The sequence below is a fragment of the Gambusia affinis genome, linkage group LG18, assembly GCF_019740435.1.
Source record: "Gambusia affinis linkage group LG18, SWU_Gaff_1.0, whole genome shotgun sequence".
Taxonomy (NCBI): Eukaryota; Metazoa; Chordata; class Actinopteri; order Cyprinodontiformes; family Poeciliidae; genus Gambusia; species Gambusia affinis.
Genome location: NC_057885.1, coordinates 2,833,718 through 2,855,174, shown reverse-complemented (window position 1 = coordinate 2,855,174; position 21,457 = coordinate 2,833,718). Strand labels below are relative to the sequence as shown.

Below are 21,457 nucleotides of genomic sequence, written 5' to 3'. Positions count from 1 at the left end.
TTTTGCAGCTCTAGAACTATATTTGAACTAGAATTATATTTATAATGCATTATGGTGGCAGACAGATTTATGTCAGTCATTTTGAGAATGTCTGGAGTGTTTTTTTTGTTTTGTTTTTTTTAAAGAGAGGATCTCCTGAAGCAGTTTGTCTTCTGTAAATTTTACTAACAAGTCCCTTAACATAAGGGAGGCAGTGTACAATATCAATAACTGAAAGGTGCACAAGAAATTCACCTAGGAACAAAATAAAATATAGAGCATAATTTAAAAGAGGTCAAACAGTTACTCTTCAGTTAACTAGTTTGAGTTTTAATTCCGTCCATTATGTGTACAGAAACATCAGTCACAATTCAGACTTTAAATAGGAAGACAAAATGATTGTGAAAGGAGCACAGAAATGAATTCAATGGATCCAGAATTGTTATCCGTTTGGATTCTGGTTCATCACTGAACAGCTCACTGTGAAGCCCAGAAAGCCCACCTGACATCTGCAAAGAGAGGCACAAATTATTCAGATGACAGACATATTTCTCTTGATACACATGTTGGGGTGACAGGAAATGGAACAACAGATGAAGCACTTAATCCACCAGCCAACTTACAACCAAAACAAAGGGAACATAGCTTTTAATTAACTCAGTTCTTCACTTCCTTCCTAGTAAATGACTACACGTCCAAAGAAACATGCACCTTTTCCAAGATCATGTTCTCCCGTTTTGAGCGATCTCATATTAAAGACTTATTACTTTAGATCAGCTATGGTTAATTGCTACCTAAGTGTTTCAGGTTGTTCTAAACTCCTTACCAACAGGTTTCGGTAGTGCAACTTAAAGTTTGCCAACCTTCAAGAGAAATCCAGAAGACGAAGAAGAAACATCACACACCAAAATTAAAAAATAGAACTGAATGGATGCTGGTCAATGTTGCTACACACTCACGTACAGTAGGTGGCGGTATGCACCGTGAAGTTGTTTGCTATGCGCCGAGAAGAAGAAAAAGAAGAAGAAGGAAAAATATTCTCAGTTTTCAGTCGAATTAAGGTAAATTTAATTGAACTGAATTCATTTTTGACTGAAATGGGGCCCGTTGGCCTGTCTGTTTGTAGCTGTTTGATGAGACAGCGGGTACCTAAAACTGAAGTCTGCTGGATGTGGTTCCTCCCTCTGTTTGCAGATTAGCTCTGTTCATTTCAGCGTCACTGCAATGCTGCCCAGTTTCATTCTAGCTCATTTCGTATGTTAGTCAAATAATTGTTCACGCGACTGACATATTCAGCTTAAAACATGAACCTTAACGCTGTTGCCATTCGGTAAAGTACTGTTTTGCAGTCTGTTTCGAACCAGAAATAGGTCTTGATCAGGTTCCAGTTAAAACCTGAAATACTTAATTTGGTCAAACCTGGATTATTCTCCCGCCACAGGCAGATTTATTAGAACCCCGTCTTTAACCTGTGACACCCCTATCCTACGGGGGAAACTCTTCTTTGGGGATGAACCGCATTTAAAATCTGGTCAGTTGCAATAAAATGTTATCTTCAAAGAGTTGTGGATGGTGATGCTGTGGGCAGAGAGGATCTCCTGTAGCAGTTCGTCTTGCAACAAATCTGAAGAAGCCTCTGACTGAAGACTGTTGCTGTATGACAGTCTCATGATTGTGATGACATGCTAGTAGATTAATATCTAGGCATAAAGCATCCCGTGTGATGCTTAAAAACCGTCAGTACTTAGAATGGTCACACTTGAACTTTAGTGACACATTGGTTAAAGTTCCCTGTGACCATTGAAACACTTCTATTTGTGACAAATCAAACCCAGAAATTCAAGACATTTCTAATTGCTCTTTCCATCCATTATCCATCCGTCTTCTTCCACTTATCTGGGGTCAGGTCGCAGGGGTGGCAGCCACAGTAGGGAGGCCCAGACTTCCCTCTCCCCAGCCTCTTGTTCCAGCTTCAGCAGGAGAATCCAAAGGCGTTTGCAGTCCAGCTGAGGAACATAGTCCCTCCAGTGTGTCCTGGGTTGTCCTCAGGGCCTCTTCCCAGTGGGACATTCCTGGAACACCTCACCAAGGAGGCGTCCAGGAGGCATCCTAACCAGATGCCTGAGCCACCTCAACTGGCTCCTCTCGACTTGAAGGAGCAGTAGCTCTACTCTAGTCCCTCCCAGATGGCTGAGCTTCTCACCCTATGTATTTTTTATAATTGCTCTGTCCTTTTTTTAAAACACACTTTGTGAAACGTTTAGTTAGCTAATAAATGGCTTATTTTGTTCTTGTTCTTTTTTTTTCGTCTTCATTTTAGACAATCTTCTGTTGCCGCTGTTATCTATAGAGAAAAGAAAAGCACGAGAGGTGGGATATCCTAACAGCTTTACTGCGACAGTTTCCGAGTGGCCCCGTTGCCATGGCAGACCGCGAGGAGCGGCGCTTTGCTGAGGTTTCCCGGGACTCCGTCAAGCTCATGGCAGAGAGCACCGGCGTGGATCTTGCTGATGATGTAGCGGCTCTTCTTGCTGAAGATGTGTGTTACCGCCTCAGAGAGGCAGCCCAGGTCAGAGTTGCCTGCCTATGTTTTATTTTATTTATTCTGTCACATTATTATTTTGGACCTAAATGTATATTTGAAATGAAAAGAATAAATTTGCTGTTCCTTCGACACCTTTGGTAATCTGTTTGTGACCCAAACAGACAAGTTCCCAGTTCATGAGACATGCCAAGAGGAGGAAGCTGACGGTGGAGGACTTGAACAGAGCCCTGCGATGGAGCCGTGTGGAGGTGAGACCTAATGTCAGCACGTCTCTGCTGCTGCTCCCTCCGGTGGCCTGATATCTGCTTCTTTATCAGGCCGTCTGTGGTTACGGGGCGCAGGACGCTCTGCCTTTCCGATCCGTCAAAGAGGGAGAGCTGTTCTTTGTCGAGGACCGTGAAATTAACCTGATAGAGCTGGCCCTGGCCACCAACATTCCCAAAGGTTGTGCTGAGACCATGGTGCGAGGTATGTTGTCAGACTTGTTAGGACAGTGGTCGCATGCGTGGTGCTGCTGAAACTCACTTTTCCTAATCTGCAGAAGGAATGGTGTACTGATGATGTCTGATGTATCCTTCCAGTTAATGTGGCGTATCTGGATGGCAAAGGCAACGTAGAGCCTCAGGGGACAGGTAAGGCTCAACCATTCAGAGTTAGGATTCAAGTTAATACACCTTTAAGGCTGTAAGCAAATTCAGCCCTCTCCTCTCTCATCAGTTTGTTACATGTAGCATAGTTAAGATGAAATGTACAAACTCAAACATTTCTTAGTGCTTCCACATAAGTCAACATGGTAATTTAACACCCTTGCAGTACTATTCACCAGCGGTGAACTGATTTCAGTTCTCTAAAAAGCCTGACATGCCAGTTTTGATTTTGGTCAATTCCAATTTTTTTTTTGTCTTAAAAGTTGAATGCAAATGAAAAGTGAAGTTTCAGTTAAAGGGATTGGTTCTTTTTATGGGTACACCGATAGCAGTTTTCTGGCCAAATCCAATTTTGACAGATACTGATTTTCTTTTTTTTTTTTTTTGGGAAAAGCTGTTAACCTCTAGAACCCGACGGACCCACTGGTGGGTCCAGCTGCCATGTGACCTCGGCTCGCTTAGGGTGTAAGAGGTTAAGTATAGAGACAAAGTTCCTAAGTTGGTAACAGTGGGGTAACTATTGTTAAGTGCACACATGCAGACCCGACCCGGTGGGTGGTCAGTGCAGAGCAGAAGAAGACAGTGGTTGATTTTCAGTTTTTCTCAGGAAGATCAGATTTGGTTTCACTTTTAAGAATCAGCCAATTGCTGATCACCCAAGATTATGAAGTTCTGACCTTGATTGAAACCCGTCCTGTTGGGTTGTGGTCCCATAGTTCCCACCGCTGTGCAGACTCTGTCAGATGACCTGCTCAAGTACTACCAGCAGATCACCAGGGCCATCCTGGGAGATGACCCCCACCTCATGAAGGTGAGTAGCTGCTCAGCACAGCTTCTGACTGGCCAACATGTGCTGCTTCTTTACTGCTTCTCTCTCTGTGTTTCAGATGGCTCTGCTCGACCTTCAGTCCAACTCAAAGATTGCTGCTCTGCTGCCATACTTTGTCTATGTCATCAGTGGAGTAGGCCACCATTCTCGCCTCATTGCTTTGATCCGAGCTCAGAGCCTCTGTACTTGCTGATCCTTGTATCTGTGTGCCCTTCCAGGTCAAATCAGTAAGCCACGACCTGGAGCAGCTCAACAGGCTCCTGCACATGGTGAAGAGCCTGGTCCAGAACCCGTACCTGTACCTGGGCTCATACGTCCGCAGCCTGGTCTCCAGTGTCATGTACTGCATCCTGGAGCCACTCGCCGCCTCCATCAACCCACTCAATGACCACTGGACCCTCCGGGACTACGCAGCCCTGCTACTCAGCCACATCTTCTGGTATTTTTTCAAAATGTTACTACTAGTGGTGGGCAGGTAGGTCTTCAGTTATCAATCTTTAGATTTAGAACCTCTGGGACGAAGAGATGAAAGAACAGACAGTAGGTAATGGATGAGTAACAGTTGGTTAAATAATGGATGAATGATGGATTGGTGGACACTGGAGAGATGGATGGATTCTACCTTAGCAACAAAATTGCTATATTTAGCAACTTTTCGGACAAAATAAAATTGTATCGGTCAAAATTGGATTCAGTTAGGAAACTGCAATCAGTTCACCACTAATTAGAGCCCATCTCTGCATTTAATTGAGACTTTTAGATTTTTAATTTGCATTTGACTATTTTGGCAAAAAATTGGTGTCGGCCGAAATGGGAATAGGCAGATCAGGCATTTTAAAGATTGGTAATCAGTCAGAACACTGCAACTGAATGAATGGAGATTTATATTTAGAAGGAGAGACAGGGAATAAAACCTGGAAGCAGATAATGAACTACATCTCATCCTGCATGCAACCTTCTAACTTTGAGTTTTTGTCCCCAGGACTCACGGTGATCTAGTGAGTGGTCTCTACCACCAGATCCTGCTCTCTCTCCAGAAGGTTCTCTCTGACCCAGTCAGGCCACTCTGCTCCCATTACGGAGCGGTTGTGGGCCTTCACGCTCTGGGTTGGAAGGTAGGTCCACTACCAAATCTGTTTGGAAATCTGCCAAATCTTTTGCTTTTGGAGTAGAACTGTTTGGCATCAGTAGTCCAAATCTAAATCTGCACATCAGCATCTTTTTTTAGTCATTATTTTGGTTCAAGTTGCTTGGTCGTCACATCGAAGTTCTAACTGTCTTCCAATGCACCTCAGTCCTCTGGGAGCCAGAAGGATTCTGTTTCCAACATCAGTAGCTTTTAAAGTAAAGGACTCCTAGAGCTAGAAGCTAGAAACAATTTCAAGTCAAATCCAGAGGGTCTGATTATGTATTTATTGTCTGATAGGAATTGTTTTGATTTTCTATTGTTGTCCTCCATATTGTCCTGAAGGAGACTCTTGCTAACCTCTCTGTTAACCTGTGTGTTTCAGGCTGTGGAAAGAGTTCTTTTCCCACACCTCCCTGCTTACTGGGCCAACCTGCAGGCTGTGCTGGACGATTACTCAGTGTCCAACGCACAGGTCAAAGCAGATGGACACAAGGTCTACGGAGCCATCCTGGTACGTACTGCTAGAATCTCAGGCTGCACGACTTCAACATGATAAAAGTCCAGTCGACATCCATTTGTCTCAGGAAACGCAAGAGAAATTTTTCCCCGCAATTTACAGGCTTTATAAGCTATATTCACAGCAAACATTGTCAGAAGACCGCCTTGACTTATTATGCAGAATGAAAAGGACAAAAAAACAGATTATTATCCAAGCAGAGCAGAAGTGACGGTGGTTGATTTTTACACCTTTGTGGACATAGATGAGATCGGTAGATGATATCGGTTTCACATCGACCGATCTCTCAATGCTAAAGAAACTGGGCTGATTTATTGGTGCATCCCTACAAAATGCAGGAGCAGTCTGAAAATCTGAAGTCCCTCCTACTGCTTCCTGCAACGCTGTAGAGGTGGGTAACCTAAAGCTAAAGCAGAAAGACATCAGAAATGACTCCGTAGAAGTTCTTGTTGCTGCTGATCGGTCCGGGAAGGCTTTTCCCAAACTGTTAGGAATCCATGATTCTACAAAAACATACCGCACCATCATCCTCCTACCATTTTCTGTTTTGTCTTTTGCTCCAGTAACAGTAATATCTCTTCTTGAAAAATGTGAGTTTATTTTTCCCGAAATGGGTGCGTTTCCATTTAGCAAATTTATTTCCGCAATTATGTGGTCAGTGGAAATGCAGCTACTATGACCTGGCTCATGTCAATCGATCTAATATCCATAGAGACTTCAAACAACCCTAGAGCTTCTTCTCAGATTCCAGAGGATTAAATTTGCCGTGATAAATGTTCAAGTTTGTGTTTTCATACAACCTAAAGACGATAAGAGCAGGTATCGATACTCAGAAAGTCTCTTGTCTCTATAAGGGATATAATGGCACAGCTTGGTTTAAGAAGTTAGATTCTTAAATGAGAAAGAGAATTTGGGTTTTAGTATCAGCAGAAACACCTGATTCCAGCTGTGAAGCATGGCGGTGTAGGGATGATGGTTTGGGCTTCAGTACCTCGCAGTCATTGTGTGAACCACTGATCCCTGTTACCTCTCTTTGATCAGCTTTTAATTTTTCAGCAGAATGGCTCTAAAGTCTTCTCTGTTGCTTATTTGAGGTTGGATGTAACTCAGGAAGGACAGGATGTTTTTCACACCAAATTGACAGTTTGCTGCCTTCAGTTGCTCCTCTGTTTATGTTGCTTTTCTAACCAGATAATTATCACTTTATCGCTCTGTTTACTATGTTCTCTGTCCAAGTAGAAAAATCACCCGAGCTCACTGGCTTACACAGCCTGTGGTTTTCTGTGGAAAGTTTAATTTTCTCTTAATTCCTAGAAACACATTTGTAAACAACAACAAAATGCTGTTTTGAGCTTGTGCTGACAGTCCAAGACTCTCTTGTGTCATTATGTCATGTCAACCAGAACAAGCAGGATTGCAGTTTGGTTGTATGTCCTGCAGGTGGCAGTGGAGCGTCTGCTGAAGATGAAGGCTGTGTCTCTGTCCCAGTCAGCAGAGGGCGGATCCAGCTGCCAGCCGGGTTCTGGAGCCGGGTCTGCGGGGTACAGGGTGGGCTCCCCAGGCCTCAGTCCTCCGTCAGAGCCTTTGTCAGAAGCCGTTCTGGGGATTGCCAGCCACCTCCAAGCAGGCGGCGCGGGCTGCCCCTGGGAGGAGTGGTCCCCAGTCCCTCTTCCGGCGATGTACAGTGAGCTTTACTCTTTCTTTGGGGACAGTCTGGCCGTCAGGTTTAGCACAGGACCAGGGTTTGGGAGCTATCCCCCCTGCGCTTCGGCCTGTTTCAGGGAAGCCCGGAAGGATCCGCTGGGCCCAGCTGCAAACACCGACACTGCCCGGAAAATGCCGCAGCTGACCGCCAACCTCAACATCAGCCCACGACAGGATGGGAGCCCTCGCACCGACCCTCCCCCTCCGAGCCTAGCAGCCACAGGAGCAGGAAGGTAAAGCTAGCAGAATAAGAAGTCTGAGTTCTCATTACTGGTTTTAATTCTGAATGCAATGGACCCACTTTCCCACTGTTTCCCTCCTCAGGTCTCTGGCTCGCTCCTCCTCTGTACAGCGCTCCAGATCATCCTCATCACGTTCGGGCCAACGCTCCGCCAGTGTTTCTCGGGATGTTTTCCCCAAGGCTCGTTTCATCTCGCCACAGTCAGGACCTCCAGCATTCTCCTTTGTCATTGGTGGACGGCAAATGGGTCGACGGTGCCAGGGCCGCCGGCCCTTTCAGACCACGTTTTCCTCGTCCTCCTCTCTGCCTGCCAACCCGCCCCGCGCTTACGCCCATAAGCTTCCGGTAATTGGCCGGGTGGGGAAACCGGTGCGTCGCTGGACGTGTTCACATTACTCGCTTTACCTGCCTCTGTAGAGATGAGTTGCGGCAGCAGGTTGCAGTTGGTTTGGACTGCTACTGATGTTAATGATTGTTGTTCTTCATAAACTATCAGTTGTTTGTATTCAGTTTTCTGGAATTATTTTTGTTTCTTATGAAAAAGTAAATTCAGTATTTTGCTCGGCAACAGCTCTGACTCTGGCTTTGTGTGGTCAGTCTGGGAACCCAGGAGCATTAAGGAGTCAGTTGAAAGTCTGGGTTGGATGTTTTGATAGAAAACGTTTTAACTATTTCACAACAATGACAAGAATTTTACACTCTACATGTGAAAACTTATGGAGATATAATGCAGATGGGGCTGCAATAAAAGTTGGATGAAGGTCCACCTAATACAACTGCAAAGCTTATTTTTTTATATTTTTAATGAAAAATTTCTTTTAACAAATGTTTTCTTGCATAAAATCCCATTAAAAACCATTTAAGTTTCTGGCTGTAATTTGATAGAACGTGAAAAGGTTTCAGAAGGTGGTTTCCAAACTTTTTGGCATTCCAGTTGAGCTAATATTAACTACATAGATTGTAATATTTTAACACCATATTCTATTTGCTGTAGAAAATGAATTGTTAAATTGTTGCTGATGCAAAATACAAAAGGTGTTGCACAACTGCCATATCAAAAAATTTACATATTTTTTCCATGGATGGTTTTAAATTTTGAGCTATAAAATTGTAGCCCCTTAGAAAAAAGAAAGGGACATTAATAAGGTGTGGAGGAGGTGTTTGGTGTTGTATATCCAACAAAATTAAAATGAAAGCATTTATGTATAAATGCTTTATAAATTTACAGCATTTTTAAATTTAAACATTTAAAAATGTTTGTCTCTGTAAAAATCTCACCCCCCAAAAATAAAACATGTCTATTTGTATTAACCGCTTTGGGCAAGATTTGCTCCATTCTTGATTTGTTCAAACGGCTCTCAGGCCTCACTTTGGACATGCTTGGCTTAAAAGCTGTGAATACTTTTTCTACCCATTATATGTAAAATCATAGAATTTAAGGAAGGAATGTTTTGTATGACTTGTGATGTTTTTTTTTTTCTTATTGAAAGAAAGGAATATTTAGGTGGGAAATTAGCCTCAGAATAGAAAGGCTCTCAAGAAATTGCTTGAAACCAGTGCCACCTCTGGTCAAAAAATGCTTAGAAAATATTAAGCATGTTTTTAAAATTAAATAATTTTATTATAGAAAATCAGCATGTGTAATGTACTGGTAAAGCATATAGATGAATAATTTAACACCTTGGTTTTTCAGCATTATTTTACATTAATCAGCATTATTTTTTACATTATTTTATTTTATAGCTTCCAGTCATTTGAAGCAAAATTTGAAATTAATTTCCATAGAAACAGTTGCGGTAAGCGCGAGTATTATTGTTCCGGTGAGTTGTAATAAAATGTGTTTTGATCATCGTGTCAGAGCGGTGAAGTAGAAATGTTTCATATTCCATTCTATACGGTAGTTAATCGCATAGAAATAATCGTGCTAAAAACTAAACTAAACAGAAAAGTTGCCCAATGACTTCCCAGAGTACAAAAGTCTGACTGGCCAATAGCAAAGCGTTTTATTAAGACACGCTATCCAGGATCGCTTTGTAAAATTCTGTCAGGCGCCATTTTGATTAAAGCATTCGGCGCAGGTCCCACGGATAACGCTATCAGAAATCTACGTTGTTTAAATTAAACTATTCTTGGCTGAATTTGTAGTTTATTGACTCAGAGCCATTTTAAAGGACATCTGAGTGAAAATGGCCACTGGAGCGAATGCAACTCCCCTCGGGAAGTTGCACCCCAGTATTGGTGCTAAACGCGGGTTTGACGCAGGGCCTGGTGCTGGCAACGGGTTGATGCCAACTCCGGCACCTCCTGGGACTTTCCCTTCTCTCCAGAATTACCCGGGTACTATGCCGAGCACTGCTTTCTCTCCAGCGCACCAATTTAGTCCAGGGACAGGTTTTTCGACCCAGGCTCCTCCACAACAAGGAGTGATATCCGGAATGGCTAAAACGGGTAAGTTAGTGAAACCTTGTTAGCCTCATGTCGTCGCTTAGGCCGCGCAACAACCCCGGCCTTCATGAAATGGAGTCCGCATCGTCTGCTAACGTTGATTACTTCACAGCATTTGCAGCGGTGTTGTCTGTGAGTGAACCTTTTCTCCTAAAGAATTGGGTACATCAAGGAAACCTTTTAACTTCCTGAAAGTGAAATAACACCTAGCTGCTTAATGTAGCTTGTATTCACAGATATACTCTATGACCCTGAAGTTAGCATCCTATATGGCACGTTAGTAAAGGGCTATTCCATATATTTAAAGGATTCTGGACTGCTTTTGTTTGGCTTCAGTTCGAAATCCTAAACCGTTTTCTTTCAACCTGTGGTTCATGTCCATTAGTTTTGTTTTCTGAAGTAAAGTTTTGGACTGCAACAAGATGCACTATTTTTTTTAAGTCACTTTCCTTAAACAATGGTGGTAATATTTTGAGGGGACACTTTTGGCAAAAATGACTTGTGCTGCTTTAGGAAAGTGAGGATTTTGAAAGGTTTAGTATGTTAGTGAACTTTTTAAAATGGTTGTAATAAATACATTGATTTAAAATGACATTAATATGGCATTTGTGCGAAGGTGATATATCTCTGCAGAAATTTAAACACTTTCACCATTGGAAAAGCTGCAACTGTTTTGTGAGAATATTATTACCTGTAAAAACAGCGGACAGTCATAGAAAGGCTCTCCGTTCAAAGTAAGCATTATGGCTCCACATTAAAATGAAGATTAAAAACTAACTTCAGTTTTTTTGGACATCAAACTTCTTCTACAACCAAGTATGAAATTTTCACGTTTTTTGAAGTTACAAAATAAATAAATAAACACACACATTAACAAACTTTTTCTAAGTTTCATTGTGCTTTTGATATAAATGGTTTTGTGTTCATTTAGGGTTGTCTTGATAAAATATGGCTAATGTTGATCCTGCAATGTTTCATTGAAAAGTTTGACATATTGGGAATGTATTTTGTTAGATTTTGGCCAAAAGAAAAGGAAAAAGAGCCGATGGAGCAGTGAGACACCAGATCAGAAGACGGTCATCCCAGGAATGCCCACTGTCATTCCCCCTGGACTGACCCGAGACCAGGAAAGAGCTTATATAGGTAAATGCTAATTATCTTCTATCAAATATGGCTGTAAATGGTATTTGTGATATGCTTCATTAATTGCATTTAAAGTTCTTGTTTTCTGATGTCATCAGTGTTTACTGTTATTTATTGTTTGCTGAGTTCCCAGCAGCTGGAATGGTGCAAAAGTATCTTTTGAAATATACATAGCTAACATCTTAAATCCAATTTATCTTTAAAGTAATATATAATTTCTATATTTTAAGTGTTGCATGTAAAAATCTTGCTCCAGCTGCTGAAACAAAGCAAAAAAAATCCTGATGAGTAATAATTATTGTAAATGTTAATGTAAGATGTGATGATGGTTATTTCTCTGCAAGTGGTTTTGCTATGTTCTGTAGCCTTTTGGTTTGCATACCATTGGACACCATTAACAAGAGCTTGTGATGGCAGAGTAAATAAAAACTGTATGATCAGAGTAGTCCCCTTCTACCCCACCAGAACAATCATGTTACTTGAATGAAAATGTAACCTGTGAAATGTTGAGCCCAAAATCAGTTTGTGCTGATGATGAGTAACAGAATCAGAGAGTAAATTTGAGGAAAGGGCAGGACTCTACAGCAACCAGATGAGAACTATCAATGCACGAAGGAACAACTGGATGTATAAATGATTTAAGTTTTAATATTTGGTTTAACATCTGGAAGCAGCACAGCTTAATTCATTAGGACTAAAGTACTGAATTCAAATAATTTAACTTTTTAGCTGTATGAATGTTAATTGTAGTAGGAAAAATGTTACGAAGAAAATAAGTAACTAAATTGCATTGCTTGACTTCTCAGTCTGCTTGCACTACATCTTCAATTTAGCCAGTTTCATTGTAATCCATTCCCAGGAGGAAACATTTCTCTCACAGGAACAGTGTTGAACTGTTTTTAATTTAGATGAGTCCCTTTGTCTGTAACTAACACCAGTATTGACTTTGTCCCCTCATTGGTAATGGTTGTTCTTCACTGGTATGTAAACATTCATCTGTATTCACCTTCCTTGTCACACTTAGTTTGCTCATGAAGTAGATCCCCTAAAACAAGAGTTTCAGAATGAAATTGTTGTGAACATCGAGTTACAGGATGCGTATCCACCTCTTTAACTCAGAACAGTCACCTAAAGGATTAATGAATCTGTGTTCAAGGGGATACTCCTTTCTGTTTCTCATAATGTGCATGAAATGTCTGATCTATTCCTTTCTTCATTGCCTCCTGAATATGAGACTTGTCTTTGTGTCACAGCAGCCCCTCAGTGTTAGATCTGTGGAGTGCCAAATGTGACTGTAATCACCTGTTCTGTTACTTAAACTTGCAACAAAAAACCCCAAAAACAAACAAAAAACAAATTGACCAAGTTCGTCCTTAAAATGCCGAAGCCTTGAAACCGAGTGCAGCTGTGCTCATGGAAGTCAACCCCAGCCTTGTTTGAAGTATTGATGAGGTGGCAGGCATTTTTAGGAACCATGGTTCATCATTTGACATGTTCTCATACTTAATCATTGTGGAACAAAGGTTGGTTGTCTGTAACCCTAATTGAAATGACCTCACAGGCATATTCATTGTGATTACAATGTGTGCGTAGCACCAGAAAGGACTCCAGCTTTCTGCTGTAGTCTTACCATGTTGATTTGATCTCCCTTTTTAACAGACTCACCAATTGTCTTTACTGCAGTAGTGATTGAGACTTTGCTCTCTGAAGTGCAGAGCACTCTCTCTCTGATGTTGCTGTGGTAACCACATTTCTCTCCATCCTTGTTTTCTTTCCTAACCTGAATTCTTCCAGTCCAACTGCAGATTGAAGACCTGACTCGTAAACTGCGTACAGGAGACCTGGGAATCCCTGTTAACCCTGAGGACAGGTTGGAAAAGATTAAACCCTCAAACAGTAACACTTTCTCTACCTTTTGCCTATTTGGAAGACTAATGTTGATCTTTTCACTATAAATGTTTGTTTTATTTTAAATTAGTGTTAGCTAAAAAGGTCTAAGGTTTACTTACTACCACCTCACTAAGTGACTGTTTAGAAAAATTGAGGTATTGATTTGTTTGTGAGCTCAGGCCCAAAAGGTGTAATAAAGAATAATTATTAGCTTTTCAAAAAAGTTAGTTTTATCAATGACTTGACGGTTCAGTATTGCTACTGAATTACATCTGTAAAACTCATATGATGTGAAAATGTTTCGAATGAGTTTAAACCAAACATTTTTCTATTTATTAAAGTCTAAATGTAAACTTTAGGTATAAAGGAAATTATAGACAGTCGGGACACCCATCTGTCATGAAGTTGATTATGGTAATGTTACCAGGGGTTCTACTTCAGTTTATTGACCTTTTCCACATAGGAAATAAATAATATTTTGGACTTTCTGAATGATTCTTCTTTGCTCAAATATTTTTAAGTATTGTATTTTTAGAAGACAAAAACAGCAGAGCATAAACAAATACTAACATACAGCCACCCCCAGAGGAGAGAGGTGTAAAAGGGAGAATAAACTTCTCACATTTATACATGTAGGAAGGTAAAAATAAGCTGCAACTAGTAAATATCAATGACCTAAACAAATATAGACTGTAATATATCTGAGTAGAGTTTTACATTTAAAAGATGAAGCTTAAATAGCATCAGATCCGTATGAAATAGATCAAGTTATTAGCAAGGATATGCAGCCTTAAATTAAAGATTTGAAAAATGTGTCAAAAGTATTTAGAATTAGTAAATTTTTCCACGCAGAATGGTTCTTTAGAGTTTATAATTATTTAGCATCTCACCTTTAGTCAGATAGTAACCTCCTTTTTAAAAAAAAAAAAATTCTTTGCTTGGATAAAGAGTTCAGGCTGTCACAGTAAACCGGTCAGAGGTGTGCCAACAACAAGGCCATTTATTTAAGTTGTATTATAACTTCAAGTTATTCAAGGATATTATTGCAGTTTATGCAAACACAGTTTACTAAATCTATAAATAGCATGTCAGCATTTGTCAATAATTTTTTTTCTTTAACTTTTCCATGGTTAGAAAAGTTTAAATGAACACTTTCATTTGCACAGGTTTAGTTTTTTTGTTAGCTTTCACATTTCACTTCATATTTTACCAGCCAAGGTCATTTCTTATCTGCTGCTACCCAGTATGGTCCTCAGTGTCAATGACTACAGATTTATTTGTCAACAGTCATTTAGAGAAAATGCAAAGGTTCTGTAGCTGTTTGCATGAATTGCTTTGATATCTTCTGAGATGAGAATCATTTTGAGAAATGGAAGTCCATGCTAGTTGTGGCTCTGCTCTGATTGGTCAGTTTTCTAGAAGATGCCAGAGTGATCCAGTAATGGTAAAACATTACCGTTCATAACCTCGCTAAAATTTCAGAAAGAAAACACTAAACTGTCAGATTAATGTTAAGGATTCTGTGTCTGATGTGAGGAGTTAGTTTGCCTTTTTGCTGCATTGGTTACATTCTGGCACACAGTTGGGTGTGCTAGAGTAACACCTGGAGACTAATATCCAAATCGTTTTGTCACAGGAAAAGAAAAAGAGGAACAAATGAAAGAATCTTTAAAGTCTAAAGGTCTCTGAGGTAGTGCACATAGGAATTTAGAATAAAATGCTTGTTTGTTTGAAGGCCATGAGGCTAAAGCCGAGGAGAAAAGGACATTCAGGATGTAAATGTTCATTCTTAATAGAGGCTTGAAATGAGCTCCGAGTCACAATAATTTGAGTCACTTATTAATGACTCAAATTAAAGTTCAACACAATTAGAAATCATTCTAGAAATCCAACTTTTTTTTAACCCAAAATTTTAATTGTTGTCTTTGAAAATGTAAGGTTCTTCTTTGTTGCAGGAATTATGGCTCTCCAATACCTTTTTATGTTTTGGAAGGAAATGGGAAGAAATTCTCAAAATAAATAGAGAAGGTTCAGTTGAAGAACTAAACATGTACAAGAAAACATGTGAACTGATTCTTGGGTTTAAAAAAAAAACAATATTTGTTAAAATTAGTGTTTAATAATGTAGTTGGGTCAGTACCAGAGCAAATAAAATATTTTGGTATATCTCCATCTTATTCATTTTACTTAATGGTTGAAGTTTATGCTTCAGATTTGGCCACAGCCACAGTTTGACCCACTTCTTGTGCCGTCTGCTTTATAGCACCATGTAAACTAATGACAGTATGCTACATGTGTTAAATGGTTTCTGTTGAAGCAGGATTTTTGCAGAAAGCATATTGACTTGAACATATTTTGGGGTCAATTAGCTCAGATAATTTGGATTTTTTTTGGGGGATCATTAACCTTTTGACTTTTTTTTTTATGGTGATTATTTTAAGTTTTTGCCAGTGTTTGAGTTCCTAGCGAGTTCAAAGCATAAAACAGGACAGTGAGGAAGATTGGAAACAAGTGATTTGTTGCTGGTCATCTGAGTTTTTCCTAACATACGCCTTTAAACAATTCCCTGCAGTGAAGGGGGCTGCATTCCCCTTTTCCCTTTGGACTCTTGAGATCTGGAAGAAACTGTGCAGAGCTGTGCTTGTTTTAGAAGTGGCCAGTCTGTAACGTAGGGTTATAAAGCATCTGTTTTCACAGGAAGTGACTTGCCCTCAGTGTGTCCACTTGACCTCTGCTAGATAAAGCCACTTGAACTTGCACACTGTGTTAGTTTCTCAGACATTTCCACAGCATCCAAAACATAAGAAGAACCGCAGCAGTCCTGTGAACCATCCCCTTGTCCAACGTAAGAGAAACGGCTCGGGAGATGTTACAGGTTGCCACCGTTGAAAGGAAAACTTCCCCTTTCCCCCCCAACTCTTCACACGGACACAAAAGCTGCTCTCTGCTAAGAGAGCGTAGGAACATGTGGATATCTAATCCTAATTCCTTTCCTCTAACCCAAATTACCCCACGTCAATCTAACTCTTTTTCAAGTGCAGGGCCTTCTTAACACGCCAACACAGGTTTTCAGCTTCCACGGAGAGGTACGGCCCTCTACCACCACGTCAGCACCAAGCACTCGTCAAAGCCAGCGACCCTGCTTAGCATTCTAAATTTTGCTTTGGTTTTTACCTTCACTTGTGCTTTATTGTGGGCCAAAAATCCTGTATGCAGGTGTAGTTCTGACTTTATTTATACATTTTTTTAGATGCAGTGTCACTCAAAAGTTTGGACAAACTCACCCAATTGCTTTTTAATGAGTGGTTGTGTCCAGACTGGAGACTGGCTTGAACTTTTCTTTCTTTTCTCTATTGTACGTTTATTCTGTTGATGCCCCTCCATTTTACCGGGTTAATTACCTCTAAACCGTTTTGGTTGCCACCATCTAACAATGAATGTTATGACAGAATGGACTCTTAATGTTTTACATGTCAGTGCATACTTCCTTTCGCCTAGTTTTGCTTTTGCACTGACCATGAGTCCAACTAAATCTCTTTTAAGATGCAAATTGTCCCAACATTCTGAAGTCATAGTCAGCTTTAGGGAGCCTGTTTGGTTGTAGATGGAAGAGCTTCTGCTTGTAGAAAGGCGTCATTGTTGTGCGTCTTGTATTTTGTCTCTTTGTAGGTCTCCTTCTCCAGAGCCCATCTACAACAGTGAGGGCAAAAGGCTGAACACCCGCGAGTATCGCACTAGGAAGAAGATTGAGGAGGAGCGCCACTCCCTCATCACAGAAATGATTGCTCTCAACCCCGACTTCAAGCCTCCAGCTGACTACAAGTATGTCCTCCACCTCACTCCCCGTCTGAGGATTTGAATTTGTAGAACAGGGGGTCTTGCAACATGCAGATTCTACTTGTACATTGAATTAACCTACACCTCTTTCTGATGTTTTACTCAATTAAAATCTTGAAGTGTTTTTTTTTTTTTTTAGTAGTAGTTCACAAATTGCAGTTTTTTCATTTTTAAGTAAATGGAGTGCTTTCTTTTTCTTTTTTTGACAAAGTTGACAAAATTAAGGAAATTGCAGTTGTTTTATCAGTTGCCCAATTTGTCAGTGCACTTAGTTATTTTAGGATTTGAACATTAACATTTTAGGAACCAGATTAGTACCTATCTAACATATCTGACATGAGATGTATATATTTTGATAGAAGTCACTATAGAGATGCAGCAGAATGCGTCAGGTTTCTGACACCAAGCTCCAAATATAATTCATTAAAACAACATTTTTCTGTTAAAAGACTTCTCTGGTAAACTTTTATCTGTTCAGAAAACTGTCACTTTCTCTCAGTAAACGTTTTCCATGTTTTCCCTTCAGGCCTCCAGCCACCAGAGTGAGCGACAAAGTTATGATCCCCCAAGATGAATACCCTGAAATTAACTTTGTGGGTTTGCTCATTGGGCCTCGGTAAGCTCGATTGGCTGGTGTTGCTCACTCATATATATTTATATGTTAACTATGTTATTGTTTATGTTAGATGTTTTATGTTAAAATAAAATTCCAGATTCTGATGTTTCTTCTGTTTTTAGTGGCAACACTCTGAAGAACATTGAGAAAGAATGCTGTGCTAAGATCATGATCAGAGGAAAAGGTTCTGTGAAGGAAGGGAAAGTCGGCCGTAAAGATGGCCAGATGCTGCCTGGTGAGGATGAGCCGCTGCACGCCCTGGTCACTGCCAACACCATGGAGAACGTCAAGAAGGCTGTGGAACAGGTTGGCTCTAGAGGGACACGCTGCCAGCAGATCAGCCTGCATTTAGTTGAACAGCTTTGTATCAACTAATATTCTAATCTGTGTTCAGATTCGTAACATCCTGAAGCAGGGCATCGAGACGCCTGAGGATCAGAACGACCTGAGAAAGATGCAGCTGAGGGAGCTGGCCAGGCTCAACGGCACCCTGAGGGAGGACGATAACAGGTCGGTGCTGTTTTGGTTCCAGTGTCTGATTGTTCAGTCTGAGTTGGCCCCTCTGAAGAGAAGCTGCTTGTTTGCAGGATCCTCCGTCCCTGGCAGAACTCCGAGCCCCGCAGCATCACCAACACCACCCTCTGTACCAAATGTGGAGGAGCTGGTCACATTTCTTCTGACTGCAAGTACACAAGGTAATGGTGTGGAAGGCTGTGCATTCTGCTGCTTCCATCTGCAGAGTTCAGCAGTGTTTCCTGTTTGTTTTTGTGCAGCACCTTTGCAGGCCAGAGAGCAACAGGTGGAGAGCCGCCCCAGTCGGCCCAGGACAAGGCCCGTATGGACAAGGAGTATCTGTCCCTCATGGCAGAGCTGGGGGAGGCCCCGGTGCCATCTTCAGGAGGAGGACACTCCAGTGGTCCAGCAGGAGCCCCCCGAAGCTCTGGACCTAACAGCAACCAGCCTCCTCCGGTTAGTGTGAGTCCCAGGTCTTCACTCTGATTGGATCAGAAGAGTGTGTTCATTGACTCGTTTTGTTCCACAGAACCGGCCGCCCTGGATGAGCTCTGGTCCCACTGAGAACAGGAACTATCCTGGCATGGGAGGGCCCACAGGGCCTGGAGGTCCTCAGAGCTTCCCTCCTCCTATGCACAACATGGGAGGACCACCTATGCCTCCCAACCCTAATGGCATGCCTCCACCCTGGATGCAGCCCCCTCCACCTCCAATGGGCCAGGGACCAGCTCCTCACGGACACCCCATGGGTGAGACTTATGCTCTGCAGCTCTGAGGGCTAAGCAGCGGGCCTCTCAGATACATTACTGTTAGTTTTGTGTTGAAAGGTCAGAGGTCAGCCACAGAGCAGATGCTGTGGAGCTGAAACTATCACAGGTGTGTTTCAGTAGAGGGAATTAATTGTGACTTTTGCTCCTCCGTTCAGGTCTGCTGCCACCTCCCATGAGTATAATGCCACCTCCACCACCTCCTCCTGGCAACCAGCCCCCTCCTCCTCCTTCTGCTCCTCTGCCACCATGGCAGCAGCAGGCTCCACCCCCACCTCCTACTAGCAGCATGGCAACAAGTACACCTCTACCTTGGCAACAGAGTAAGAGTTTATCTGAACATCAAGTTGAGAGTACAGAATTGTTTGCTGCTGTTACACTGGGTCTTTATTAGGAAATAGAGGAGCACATGTGAAATTATTCTATAAACATTGTAAATGTTCTTAATGTCAAATTCATGTCTGATCAGAGTAGCTCAGGGCTCTCTGAAATCTAGTGAAGATCAGATCACTTCTGGTCTTTGACCTGACTGGCATAGCCAGCTAACGCCTGGTTCACATGGCAACAGCTTCAGAACCTGAGACCACACATGGCGATTAAACATTGTAGCTATAACAGGTTCGGTTGTAAAGTATGTGTTGTTCAGCAACACGGCAGGAGCGACATACCAACCGGTTTCACTCACCAAATTCAGATGTCACACAGGAAATTTGGCAAAACCTCTTAAGACTAAACTTGAGTTCAAAGTAAACAAACATGGCCGACTGGGAAGAAGCAATGGCAATGCTTTATAAAATAAAAACAATACAAACACGTCTCAAACATCCACTGTTGTTCAGTTGTTTTGTCTGTGTGTTTGATTCCCACACTGTTTGGGCCCAGAACAGTGTGATGTTCTGGCCTCAACATCACACACTGCGACATCAGGCCAAGACATCCAACATGTTCATTATCTGCAGTTTAAGATCCTGCCAAGCAGATCAAATCACACTCAGCTCACCACACACAGCCAGAAAATCTTTTAAGATTATCCGGACGTGGACTCCGGTCGGTCGACGGCCTTCTTCCCTCTTCCTGTCTGATTACTGGCAGATGAAGGCCAGCAGCACTGAAAAATTTCTAAAAAATAAAATGAAATAAAATCTTTAGAGCCATCTTAATAATCAGGGCATCAATGTCAGAAGACCAAAATTGGGTCAAAAAGCATCATAAACATCTTTGTTCAGGCCCAACCTGCAGCTCACACCATCTCTGATGTCTTTACAGATACCACCACCACCTCCAGCCCCGGCTCTGGCAGCCTGCCGCCATGGCAACAGCCCCAACAGCCTGCGGTGTCTGCAGCCCAGCCGCCGCTACCCATGGGAACCCAGTCCATGGTACCACCTCCCCCTGGAGTGCAGCCCCCGCTGCCCCCTGGAGCCCCCCCACCACCACCTCCTCCACCTCCAGGCTCAACCGGCATGATGTATGCCCCCCCACCACCACCACCACCCATGGACCCTTCTAACTTTGTCACCATGATGGGCATGGGGGTACCTGGCATGCCCCCCTTCGGCATGCCCCCAGCCCCCCCTCCACCCCCTCCACAGAACTAATCCTGCCACAGAAAAGTTTTCACACCCCCTGCTGAACATTATGCACCAGCTATCAACTGACTGATGCTTCATCCTGAACGTCCAAGTACTCAAAAGAAAAATGTACAAGCTCTAATTTTATTGGTCCTTTGTTTTGTTGCAGAAGCAACAGAGTTCTGTTCATACAGATTGTAAAGTTGTGGAGTTTAGTTTATTCTCTGTTTTTAAAATTGGAACACGGGTTTTTGTGTGGATGTGAGCACAGGTTCCACCAAGCAGATGTGTCAACTTTGCTGCTGTTAGTCATCTTTCTCTGCTGAATCCATCAGACCGGGTTCTGCAATCAAACTTCCTCTAGTTTCAACTTGCATGGTTCACCTGAGACGCCTCATACTCTGAAGTGACAAGTCTATATTTCTGTCCTGGCTTTGAGCTGAATAAGATGAATATTTTTGTAATAAGTGAAGTGTATGTTACTTGTGTAGACCGTTTGTAGTTCTGAGTGGTTCTGAACAGGAAGGAGAGTCCGGTGTTTTGATGTTTGGTTCCATGGTGGTGTGATGTGGCGTCCTGCTAACGTCCAGCTGTCTGAGAACGTTCTCTGTTCAGCAGCTCTGCTCTGACGACAATGTTCACTGTCTTTCTGTCGCTTTTGCAAAGACCTGAATGTTTTTGTCCCTCAGGTTGATGGAGGAATTTTTTTTATTTTTTTTTGTTTCTGGCATAACTCTGTGCTGAATGAAAACCTGTTGAAACCCTGCTTGGTTTAGTAATAAACTTATCAAAGTAACCTTTTTGTGCCCCTGGTTTCTCTTTTCATCCTTGTTAGGTCCTTTGTTTGCTTGCCAAGGATTTTTTTCCTTCCTCTTAAGGAACTCTTGGCTGCCATTCCAAATGTTATGTAACACGGTTTTCTCTGTTCCTGCTGCTTTTTGACAGCAGACTTGGATTTTCATTTTGAAGCACTTGCCTCCTCATCAGACCATGTCAACCTAAACTATATAAATGATGATTACTGACACTTTTGTTTGTTTTGACAACGTGTGAATTAGCTGCAGTAACCTCAGATAAGTTCTGA

General features: G+C 41.9%; 2 protein-coding genes across 4 annotated transcripts; both read left to right on the top strand.

The window, feature by feature from the left end:
• Nucleotides 1-920: 920 nt before the first annotated feature.
• taf6l (TAF6-like RNA polymerase II, p300/CBP-associated factor (PCAF)-associated factor) lies at nt 921-8,093 on the top strand. 3 transcript variants are annotated; one of them, XM_044097833.1, is made up of 13 exons: nt 921-1,040; nt 2,300-2,548; nt 2,686-2,772; nt 2,842-2,992; nt 3,106-3,156; nt 3,888-3,982; nt 4,059-4,133; nt 4,219-4,439; nt 4,983-5,115; nt 5,512-5,640; nt 7,087-7,325; nt 7,428-7,583; nt 7,675-8,093. In XM_044097833.1, the coding sequence occupies exons 2-13, from the start codon at nt 2,402-2,404 to the stop codon at nt 8,006-8,008; spliced, it is 1,818 nt and encodes a 605-aa protein (XP_043953768.1). In that variant the 5' UTR covers nt 921-1,040; nt 2,300-2,401; the 3' UTR covers nt 8,009-8,093. The 3 variants fall into 3 exon arrangements, with proteins under 3 accessions (XP_043953768.1, XP_043953766.1, XP_043953767.1); XM_044097831.1 differs by having other exon boundaries at nt 922-1,040; nt 7,087-7,583; XM_044097832.1 differs by lacking the exon at nt 921-1,040 and adding an exon at nt 2,048-2,187 and having other exon boundaries at nt 7,087-7,583.
• Nucleotides 8,094-9,624: 1,531 nt separating this feature from the next.
• Nucleotides 9,625-21,169, top strand: sf1 (splicing factor 1). Its single transcript, XM_044097829.1, has 12 exons — nt 9,625-10,039; nt 11,051-11,179; nt 12,974-13,049; nt 16,739-16,891; nt 17,433-17,522; nt 17,645-17,828; nt 17,917-18,032; nt 18,110-18,217; nt 18,296-18,491; nt 18,565-18,784; nt 18,961-19,125; nt 20,069-21,169. Exons 1-12 carry the CDS (start codon nt 9,778-9,780, stop codon nt 20,398-20,400), a joined length of 2,031 nt encoding a protein of 676 aa, XP_043953764.1. The 5' UTR covers nt 9,625-9,777; the 3' UTR covers nt 20,401-21,169.
• Nucleotides 21,170-21,457: the final 288 nt, after the last annotated feature.

What these genes read in the sequence shown, in the direction of transcription:
- taf6l (XM_044097831.1), top strand. Translation starts at nt 2,402, where the DNA reads ATGGCAGACCGCGAGGAGCGGCGCTTTGCTGAGGTTTCCCGGGACTCC. An exon ending in GCCTCAGAGAGGCAGCCCAG is followed by an intron (nt 2,549 to 2,685) that starts GTCAGAGTTGCC and finishes TGACCCAAACAG; the next exon opens with ACAAGTTCCCAGTTCATGAG. An exon ending in CGTAGAGCCTCAGGGGACAG is followed by an intron (nt 3,157 to 3,887) that starts GTAAGGCTCAAC and finishes GTGGTCCCATAG; the next exon opens with TTCCCACCGCTGTGCAGACT.
- sf1 (XM_044097829.1), top strand. Translation starts at nt 9,778, where the DNA reads ATGGCCACTGGAGCGAATGCAACTCCCCTCGGGAAGTTGCACCCCAGT. An exon ending in TCAAGAAGGCTGTGGAACAG is followed by an intron (nt 17,829 to 17,916) that starts GTTGGCTCTAGA and finishes ATCTGTGTTCAG; the next exon opens with ATTCGTAACATCCTGAAGCA. An exon ending in ACAGCAACCAGCCTCCTCCG is followed by an intron (nt 18,492 to 18,564) that starts GTTAGTGTGAGT and finishes TTTGTTCCACAG; the next exon opens with AACCGGCCGCCCTGGATGAG.